This window comes from Poromitra crassiceps (genome assembly GCF_964638095.1).
Source record: "Poromitra crassiceps genome assembly, chromosome: 1".
NCBI classification, from domain to species: domain Eukaryota; kingdom Metazoa; phylum Chordata; class Actinopteri; order Beryciformes; family Melamphaidae; genus Poromitra; species Poromitra crassiceps.
In genome coordinates this window covers 97,246,808-97,256,993 of record NC_139623.1, presented here as the reverse complement: position 1 = coordinate 97,256,993, position 10,186 = coordinate 97,246,808, and the positions used below count along the sequence as shown (strand labels likewise).

Genomic DNA, 10,186 nt, shown 5'->3' with positions numbered 1-10,186 from the left:
CCAACTTTGTGAAAAGTACAAAAAGGCACGCACATCCAGTGAAGGGTTAAAACCAGGTGCAGGACCGAAGTGCAAGTAAGTAATAAAAAATAGAGTCCGCACACTGGCAGCTGCTCCCAAATATTTAATCAAAGACCACAAAAAGTGTGACGTTTCGGGCAAAGCCCTTCCTCAGACATGAATGAAGTGTAGGGACACACCCCTTAAGTACCCTCGCAGGGGTCACCTGACACATCATGTGATACATAGAAGAGTTAGAAGACATACAGTGCACTTGTTCGACCATTATACACAATAATCACATAGCAACTGGCAATATCAAAACTTGAATGTCTCAAAGGACGAGTAATATAACGGCAGTTTTCAGAACAACTTGAATATCACATAAACAAGGGTTATCAGGTATAAACCATCATAATGAAATGTAATATTTAAGAAGAAAGTGTGATGTAACTATTACAAGTTGGTCTCTACTACTTTGAAATTGTGGTAGTAGTAAAAAGGTATATGAAGATACCACAGCTATGAAGAAAATGACACAGGACAGAGATAACTCTAGAGAGAGCAATATTCAATACAATGTGGACATAATGAGATTAACACACACAAGCACACCTACAAAAGGACTACAAAAATGACTACAAAAATGGCCACAAGTCAAAATCTTCGTTCAGCCCTTTTGGGGCTCGAGTGTCCAGGGTGAAAATCCAAAAGGCCTCTCTTTTAAGTAGTAGAGAGTTGATATCACCTCCACGTACAGGGTGTTTAACAAGTTCAATGCCAGAGTATCTAAGAGAAGAAACATTATGAGAAGCTTGTGTGAAGTGAACAGCCACTGGGCTTCTGATGTCATTGTTACGGATGTTGGATCTGTGTTCTGAGATTCTGGTCTTAAGTGGTCTGGTGGTTTTGCCTATGTAGGTGAGGCCACACGGACCAAAAATCTAAGCTACACCGAGGTGTTATCTGGAAATAGAGCTCAACAGTCACGTGACTTTCGTGACGTCATTTGCCCCAGAAGTAAGTACCGCATTCATTCGTAGACATTTAGATAAATCATTATATAACGAGTTTTAAGGCTGGAACCAAGCCAACCTAACCTTGCTTGCAAGATGGATAACCTCGCGAGATCAAAAGAGATTATCTCGACGTAATCCATCTTGTCATGCACAGGCAGTTAAAATGATTGGCCGAACCATGCCGGCTCGACGAATCAGCGGCAGCCTTAGGCGGGCTTAGGCTCGTCTGGGCAAGTAGTAGGTACATGGTCTTTGTAGTTCTTTTCACTCGTCAACATGGCTGCCGCCGCGGAAGTGACAGGCAGTCTGATTGAAATCAAATGTAACGTTCCCAATTCTATGTATTAAATTCTAAAAAATGACCCTCAACATTTGGGAAGGCTAAGCCACACAACTAGTTCGTTATAATCTAACGTCATGCTTCAAAGGCGACTTTAGGACGGTAAGGACTCAATCAATGAATACCACGGAGATCAGGCACGTTCCTCCGGTCGCAAACGTGACGTCAGAGGCATGGCGATCTGATTGGTTGAAGTTAACACGCACCAGCGGTGATAGACAGATGGGTCATCCAATCACCTGCCAAGTAGCTTGGAAAAAGTGCCCGCCTCCGTCAGCGGGTCGCGTTACTGCATTCCCAGATCGACTAGTTTAGTGAAACGCAATGTGGAGCTAAACCGTCCATCTGGCAGCGTCAGGTTAAAGCCAACCAGTCTTCCAGAGAATCGTGAGTGACCATAAAACATTTGGTTTAAGCAAGAACAAAAATAACAACGGGGGGGGGGGGGGGGGGGTGAATAGAACAATGACCGATACAAAAAAAAAGTTGTTATACCGTAGTTTTGAGCCCCTGTCATTCAGAGGCTGTTGCATCATCCTACCTGTGCAGTGGGGGAGAAGAAAGGGTAGCGAGAGAAAACGATATCATTCTGCCCAAGCTTTCACCAATCTAATCTCATCATGACATCCGTTTAGAACATTCTTTTCACGTTGATCTTGCTATAGTGTAGCGTATTTACATGCTTGCTGTATTTAAACTGCAGTGAGATTGGTTTGAGAAGCATAATAATATGGAATAATATATATATGGAGACAGACGGGGATGAAAGAGGGAGGGGGGGAGCTCAGAGCGCTTTGGGGCTTTTCTGACCGATCCGTGGAATGGAACATGAAAGGGACATTGTGATTTGTTTACTGCACTTCTCCAATGAGCACCATAATTGTACGCTTAAAAGGCGTGGTTATAATGCTTAAGGCCGCGTGTTGCGCGCCACTAATATGGGCAGCGCCTGGCGCTAAGCACTAATCTAAGGCCAGTGGGACGATAGCTACAGTACTGACATCTTTGTTATTTAGAATAATTATTAAATTATGTAATAATGTATACTGATATGTAATACTGTGATTAATATATTCTGAACAATTACTTATTTTTTTTTACTATTATTGTATGTAGTACACAAAACAAAACTCACTCAAGCAATGATTCTATGATGTTATCAACAAATAATTTCAATTGGCAGTATATATGGTAGGTTCAATCCCAGAGCAGACTGCAATATTTTTGACTAGCCTAATTTAAAGTACCAAACTGGGGGGAAATGCATTTAAGGGGGAATCTGTATGAGTGAAGGACTTGGGAACATCATGAAGGAACAGTGTTTGCACCATAGTTTATACATAGTTCTGTAAAATGGCCTCACTTCTTCTCTACATTTCTCTCTGCTCCTCCCTTCTATAGACACAGAAGTTACAGTAAATCTGAATACTGGTAGTGTTTTTTGTTACTTGCATTCTAAGCAAACTAATTTTAGCTAGCTAAATTAGTGGTGGTTCAACAGTAGGCTATGTTAGGAACCTTAATTAGCACTGTCTGACAAATGAAGCAACAATAATCTGTACCTCATGTAATCATGTTGGTAGGATCTCTAACCACTTTCTTCAGAGTCATGGAATCTTTGAACGTTCAGAAAGTGCTGTGTGGGGCTGGATTAAAGGAAGCCAACTACTTTCATGGGGCCCCAAACTGGAGGGGGGCCCCATGAGGAGGGGAGCAGTGATACTGTATACTCAGTTACATGCGTTGGGGTGGGGACCCATGTGACATCTTGTCCTGGAATTTCTGGCAGCACCCTTGTCTGCAAACCCCGCAGCCCGCAGCTCGGCTGCTGTGTGGCCTTGCCTGCCCTACACATTATGGCACCCAATTGGGATCTGTGTCCTCTGAATCATAGCCATACCCATAATAATTCTGGGATGGATCATAGACATCATCAATAAAGGCATCAATTGCCTCATGTATTTCATCATTATCGATGTATGTCTCATCATCATCATCCTCAATGAACTCTTCCTCCATTTCTGGGTCAGACAGACAGATTAGATCGCCCTCCTGTATGGGGGCTTGCTCTTCAAGCAGTCTCAACCTTGTTGCATGTTATGGAACTCATCACACCTTTCTACTTCACACATACTGTATCACAGTGACCATCAGGGTAGGCAGTTGGGCAGCTCTGTTAGAAGCTCATGATGATGTAGCTTCGCCGTCTGTTAGAGAGTGATATATATATATATATATATATATATATATATATATATATATATATATATATATATATATATATATATGTGGTTATTTTCATTATCATTAAAGTTTCTGCCCTCACCACCAGCCAAGGCACTACCGCCCCCATTCATGGTATGTGCACAATTCAAATGACCTTCCATTGCCAGCAGATGGCGCGCCTGTACCACAATGCACTGTGCGCCTGTGCGACTCACCCTCGATTTGAGCACAGCCAGTGAACTGTGCGATAAACAGACCAGCTGGCAACAGTCTGCAGCGAGTTTTTACAGTTGCTTCTTCAGACACACAAGCTGCTACAACATCTCTTATTGTAGCGCACAGCCAGGAGAGGCGACGGTATTCCTGTTTTTCAGAGAGAGAGAGAGAGAGAGAGAGAGAGAGAAAGAGAAAGAGAGAGAGAGAGAGAGAGAGAGAGAGAGAGAGAGAGAGATCGTTTCTGCCTGTTTTTCAGAGAGAGAGAGAGAGAGAAAGAGAAGAGAGAGAGAGAGAGAGAGAGAGAGAGAGAGAGAGAGAGAGAGAGAGAGAGAGAGAGAGAGAGAGAGATCGTTTCTGCCTTCATTATAAGAACGTATTGCCCTTGCCTCTCATGAGTTTCTTCTTGGGCTATTCGCTGCTTCCATGGTTGGCAAAAATATAGTCAAATTACAATCACACTAAGACATATAGAAAATTGACACGGCCTGCATAATGGCATAATTCAAAAACGGGCTAGCTATAGTTTATGACTCAAAGTCAAGGTGCACAGAAATAGCCTATGTTTAGGGTTTTAGTCGCACAAATGGGCGATGTGGTTATAGAACAATACAGTATTTTGTCATTTCTGTAGCCTATGGCTAAGCCTAACTTTTAACATTCACATAGATGGGCAAAACGTGGTGGCAGGCAAGCACATTGTGCCAGGAAAAAAGCAGTGTAATTTAATCCAAATGGCACCTAATATTTGAACAAAAAGCCAATCAGAGGCATTCTTATAGGACCAAAGGTGGCGCTTACAGAGGTCACTTATGTCTGCGCAGTTCATTATTTGTCGACCCTTGACACTGCTGGTGCATGGGCCCAGAATTAAACAGCCGGATTCTCACCGCCCTGAAAAAAGCGAGGCTCGGAGTCGGCACGCACGTTGAATATTCAATTAGAGGGGGAACTGAAAAGTTGGGTGTCACTCGTTCAGCGTGTATTATTGATTAGCTATTAGACAGCTTCTGCTATGGTGTTCAAATGTTACAGGGAGAGCAAAAAAGACTGGGGAGTTTCCAAAGCCATCAGTGATTTCCTTAGGACGACAGCAGCTGGCTGCTTACACTTTATCACCACTAGCAGCTCCATATAACAATTTAGGGGACACATATTTTTCTCTCCAGGTCTAGACATTTTAAACAACAAAGGCAACAGTTTTCAGTCCGTCGCAGGTCGAGCAGGTGCATGCTGCTGTCACATCAGCTGCAACATACAGAAAAAACACTTTCTTTCTAATAATGGATAAAATGTTTAAAATGCCGTTCTGATATGCATGTCGCTCACATTTAGGAATGTAAACATTTAGGCTATATCAACAAAATGTTTCCATCTCATTTTTCTTGACGAAAAAACAAGAGAACGCAATATAAACAAGCCACAAAATAAAAATAAGTAATCCACCCGAGAAAAGTTGTGAGGATAAAACAATAAACCATTACATTACGAGTTTTTAAAAAGAATCCTGGAAAATAGTGTCCCCGCTTTCCCATCAATAACAATCATAAGAAAGACTGCAAGACTGGAGCAGAGGGCATATACTTGCTCTGAAAATGAACAAACACATTATAAATGTATAAAAGTGTTTATAAGTTTATAAAGTATTTTGTTTCATTTTGTAGAATAATATGTTACACGGACTATGTATGTTCATTGAGCTGATAAGTTTAAAGTGGTTGAATGTGCAGTGCCACAGCAAGCCACGCGGGTCCAAAAGAGCTCTCATTGAGAAGCCACGTGTCCGTTTCCAAAGCCTCTCCAACTTAACCACCTCCTTTGTACGACTAACCCACATCGGCAGCGTCCCTCCACATAAAGGGATTTGCAATTTCAAGATATTTCAGCTTAAATGTTTTTGACAGTTCCCTCGCTTTTACTTCGGCTTGGTTATTTTAACTGTGCCAAATGGGTCACCTTGGGTTGCTGTCTGCGCGCAAAGGGCTTTTGCGCGCATTCAGTCTGAATTTTTTCCAACTTTCCTTGACGGGGAAACCAGCTGCTGGTCGTGAAAAGACGGCTTATTAATTGTCCTTTGTCATGCAGAATTGCTTGATTTCTAAAGAAACGTACAAAGGCTCTTTTTCAGGATTCAAGTATTTTGTTTCGTGCGTATTTTCAAACCATCGAATCAGCTGCAGCGCCGCGCCGTCTACCAGACTCTCAGGTACTGACGGCCTGCTCCCTTTGTCCCCTTTTAATGCTGTTGTAAATCGTGCAGACTGATTTGTTACAAGCTGTTCTTTTAATCTGATAGATAAGAGACATGTCAAAGAAAAGCCGTAAATAAAAAATTAGCCGGAATAAAGACAAGGGCGAGTCTGCTAGATGGGCGCCTGTTGACTCAAGCAGCTCTCCAGCGTCAGGGGAGCCCTCTCCTCAGCTCCGCCAAGGTTACGTCAACAATTCGCCTTTCTTCTTTTTAAAAAGACACCGTAGTCTTTTTTGCTTCAATGAATTGATCGGCACAAAATTAAGAATAAATAAATTGAGCATTTGGAGCACCGAGCGTATAAGCTCCCCCAGGGCGCATACCCCCGGGCTATTGAATGGATAAAGGACGCTTTGCAGAGGACGTATGTGAGCAAAATGGGGCTCTATGGTGTAATTAACAAAATAGTCTAATCCCATTTCTTAACAAATGCAAATATTCGAGTTTTGTTAAAATGGTTAAGTGAACAATTAAATTAAACTGAAACTAAGAAACTTCACATCCCAAAAAGTACAATGATGCAGATGATGTGCAGCACCCATTTAATAACAGTTTATGGTCTAAAAAAACGTCTGGACATGCGTTTCTTGGGAAGCAAATATCATTTAAACCCTATTCATCGTAATAAATGTAATTTAGAAAACCAACGGTTGAATCAGCGAGCAGCAGTAGTGGTGCGTAAAATAGGCGCGCAAAATTGGGCACATAGGCTAAACTTCCAAAAGCACGGTGTTTTGGGGGATGCTTTGGTGATAAGAGATCATACTTCTTGAACTGCAGTGAAAATCCTATAGGCAAACTTCGCAGATTGTTTTTTTTATTTTATTTTAATGTGATCAAAATCAATATAGGCCAAGTCCATTGCAAAAAAACAACAACTCCATATATAGGGCTTAAGAATACGATTTCATGTGGCATCTTATTTAAAACAGTTGCCATAAAATGCCCATCCCAAATGATATGCTAATTAATAATTAGGGTTTCATAATACAAAATTGAACTGTTTGAGATGACCAGGCTTGCAGAATGACCAAAACACACCGGAGGTCATAAACCAGACAACAAACCTGACCGCATGCAGCGCTGTGTTAACAATAGAACAATATGGGTCATCATGGACACCAAACAGCCTCTCTCTCATTTATTTTCATGTTCGTAGATAAATATATTAGGAAGTGCGCACTCTTGGTACACTATTATACACCCATGGTGATCATTATCTCAGTCACACGAGACGGATCATTTCAGTGGGGATGAAGATTGACAAGAGCTCCGAAGGGCCACGCAGGCTCCTGCTTTGGAGTGTCCCCCAGGGAAAGACTATATGAAGACTCACAACAATGTCTTTATCAGCTGCTGCATGATAAAGATTACCAAGCATTTGATTTACTCCTTTAGAGCCATCGATTTACTTAGTTGTCCCCATATACGAACACATTTTGTCCGCAGGCTACAGGGCAAGCTAAGAAAATATTCTCAGAAGTATTACAACTGTGTTTTCCCACCAATATTATTTGTGGCCCTTATGACAAAGAATATCGACGTTGTTATACACTTTTTAAGTATTCTCCTCAAATAGCCTTCACATCCAACAACCTGTGCGCACGGCAGTTGCGCCTGCGCGTAAAAAATGAATATTGAAACTTTGAAAGATATGCACAGCAATGTTTTCATGCAACTTATCTTGTGTCTGAAAATGGCTATAAATGCACTGCACCTACACCTGACCTGCTGCCACATGAAGCGCAGCATACCATTTAAATAGAGGAGATCTAATTAATATTTGCAAAATGCATATAACTATTTTTTGACTAAAGATTATTATTACTCACAAATGGCTTGTCTTGCATGCTTTTAGTTGTATTCTTATTTCATTCCAGTCTAAGTTCAATTACCAGTGTTAACGGCTTGAGTTTACGTGCCTTGAGTATGCGCTCCCAGTGGTGCGCAAGAGTAACATGACGACAACATAGCTACCACTCAGAAATATTTTTTATTTAAGTATCAACATTTTTAAATAAATAAATACTTTTCAATTACACTGAAGATATAATTTCAGAGTGATCTAAACCATGTCGAGGAAATTTCTCTCCAGCTTTCCATATTTTAGTCACAGTTCCATCCACACAGAATGAATCTAACCAGTATTCACCATGTATACAAAATACCGCTGTCTTCCCCAAAATACTAATAAACAAATGTTGCTATTGATTTTGTCATTTGGGTTTGTCTTACAAATATGCCGCATTGGCAACAACAAATGGAGCGTTTTCAGAAAAAAACTACATACAAAACGTACAACATGTATACAACTATACAATAATTCAGGGCAACTCCCTGATTATATAATTTCTTCCTGTACAGACGACTGAACACACGTGGAACAGTCTTTTTTTGGCTGCATTCAAAAATTTCACATCATGAGGACCAAACTCTGTCGGGAGTCGAGGTGAACTTCAGGGGGAGACGGACAGGTCTACATCCTCCTTATCGGATGAGGAGGGAGATATGGGCATGTCGTCCTCCTCTTCCTCTGAGCATCTCGACAGGGACGAGCATTTGCAGTTGTGTGAGCCCGTCCTGTGGCCGCTGCTCTTGCCCTCCTTTTTGTGCTTCACCCTGCGGTTCTGGAACCAGATCTTCACCTGCTTCTCGGACAAGTTCAGATATGTGGCGATCTCGATGCGCCTCAGTCTGGAGAGGTACATGTTGGAGGTGAACTCTCTCTCCAGCTCCAAAAGCTGTGTGCTGGTGAAGGCCGTGCGCATGCGCTTGCTGCTCTGAAGTTTGCCATTGTTGCTTTCTGTGAAAATAAGAAAGAACGTCAGTTATACAGGTATTACGCGCGAGAATACAGGGACAAGAAAACATTGGATTTGTTCTGTATTGTTTCAGACTCATCCTATACTCACCGATGGAGATGCAGTGGAACTGCCGCGGGTCTGGCACCGAGTACGCAGCTTGGTATATCCCCGGGCCGTGGCTGAGGCTGATGCCGTTGGAGGAGGCGTGTTGCCTCGACAGAGCAGAGTGGCAGTACTGCGAGCCGAAGGCAGGGAAGGACGCCTTGAGGAGCGGCAGCGCCGGCGGGGACGGGTGTAGCTGGGTCGCGGTCATGCACAGCGGGCAGAAGCACAACAGCCCCGCTTTCCGGGAATGGCATGACCCCGGCAGCGTGTGCGCCGGGTGGTGAGATGAGTGCACGGCGTAGGGGAATAACGGCGGGTTGTTCTCGGTGCTTTTGTCGTTCGCCTCCCTTAAAATCAAGGAATCCACGAGAAAAGACCTCGGCATGGTTGATGGTGGCGGACTTGTTGCTGTAGTCTCGGTGAAGTTGAAGCATGCAACGCGTCAGTGCGTCGTGTTGCCTGCGCGGTGGACAGCGAAGTGGTGCTGAAGCAGCGGCCGCGCCTCTTTAAATAGCGGTTGGCTATGATGCTGTGGACTCGGTTCGGCCATGTGACGGTTACGCTGTAAGCGCCCCAGAGCTCTCAATAGGGTTTTGTGCCTTTCTCTCGGCATTCCCACTGCACGCTTCCCCATTATTTCACTTGTTAACTAAATGAACTGCATAATGTAGTCTATTCTTGTCAGCCCCACCCACGCCGCAAGAGGCGGCAAGGCCCATTCTACCTTTTATCATCACTCATTTTATCATATAGCTATAGCTTAAATTCGTGAAAGAAAACATTTCTGTCACATTCGGAAAGCCAGGCTATTCAGTTTGTCTTAGAAATTGTAGGCCTGATTTAATGTAGCCTTGTGGGTCTGCGTGTGGGCATAACGAGAAATACTCAGGAGAACTTTAAGAAAGTTTCACAGCTTCGCTATTGCCTCTAGGTCAGGTCAATTGTAGAATCTATATCTGATAGATGAATTTGCTGGCGTTATAGCCTATACAGACTCATAGATTTTTTATAACCTATTATAGAATTATGAGCGGGCAATGAATGTCCAAAAGCTTTAATGACATGTTATGCATAGCCTACCATTTTTTGCAATGTTTTCTGAAACATCCTTTTGAAGTTATTTCTCTGAATAAACACCCACACTGGCCAACGGAGAGTGGGCTATAGGCTATTCTGTATGCATGTAGGATATAGGCTATAAATGCAGGCCCTATGGCCTGTAACTTGT

The 10,186-nt window shown here is 42.7% G+C and overlaps 1 protein-coding gene across 1 annotated transcript; it reads right to left on the bottom strand.

Annotated features, from left to right (window-relative positions):
* Positions 1-8,505: 8,505 nt before the first annotated feature.
* Positions 8,506-9,343, bottom strand: gsx1 (GS homeobox 1; the record flags this gene model as incomplete). Its single annotated transcript, XM_083635744.1, has 2 exons — positions 8,506-8,852; positions 8,962-9,343. The coding sequence occupies 2 exons, from the start codon at positions 9,341-9,343 to the stop codon at positions 8,506-8,508; spliced, it is 729 nt and encodes a 242-aa protein (XP_083491870.1).
* Positions 9,344-10,186: the final 843 nt, after the last annotated feature.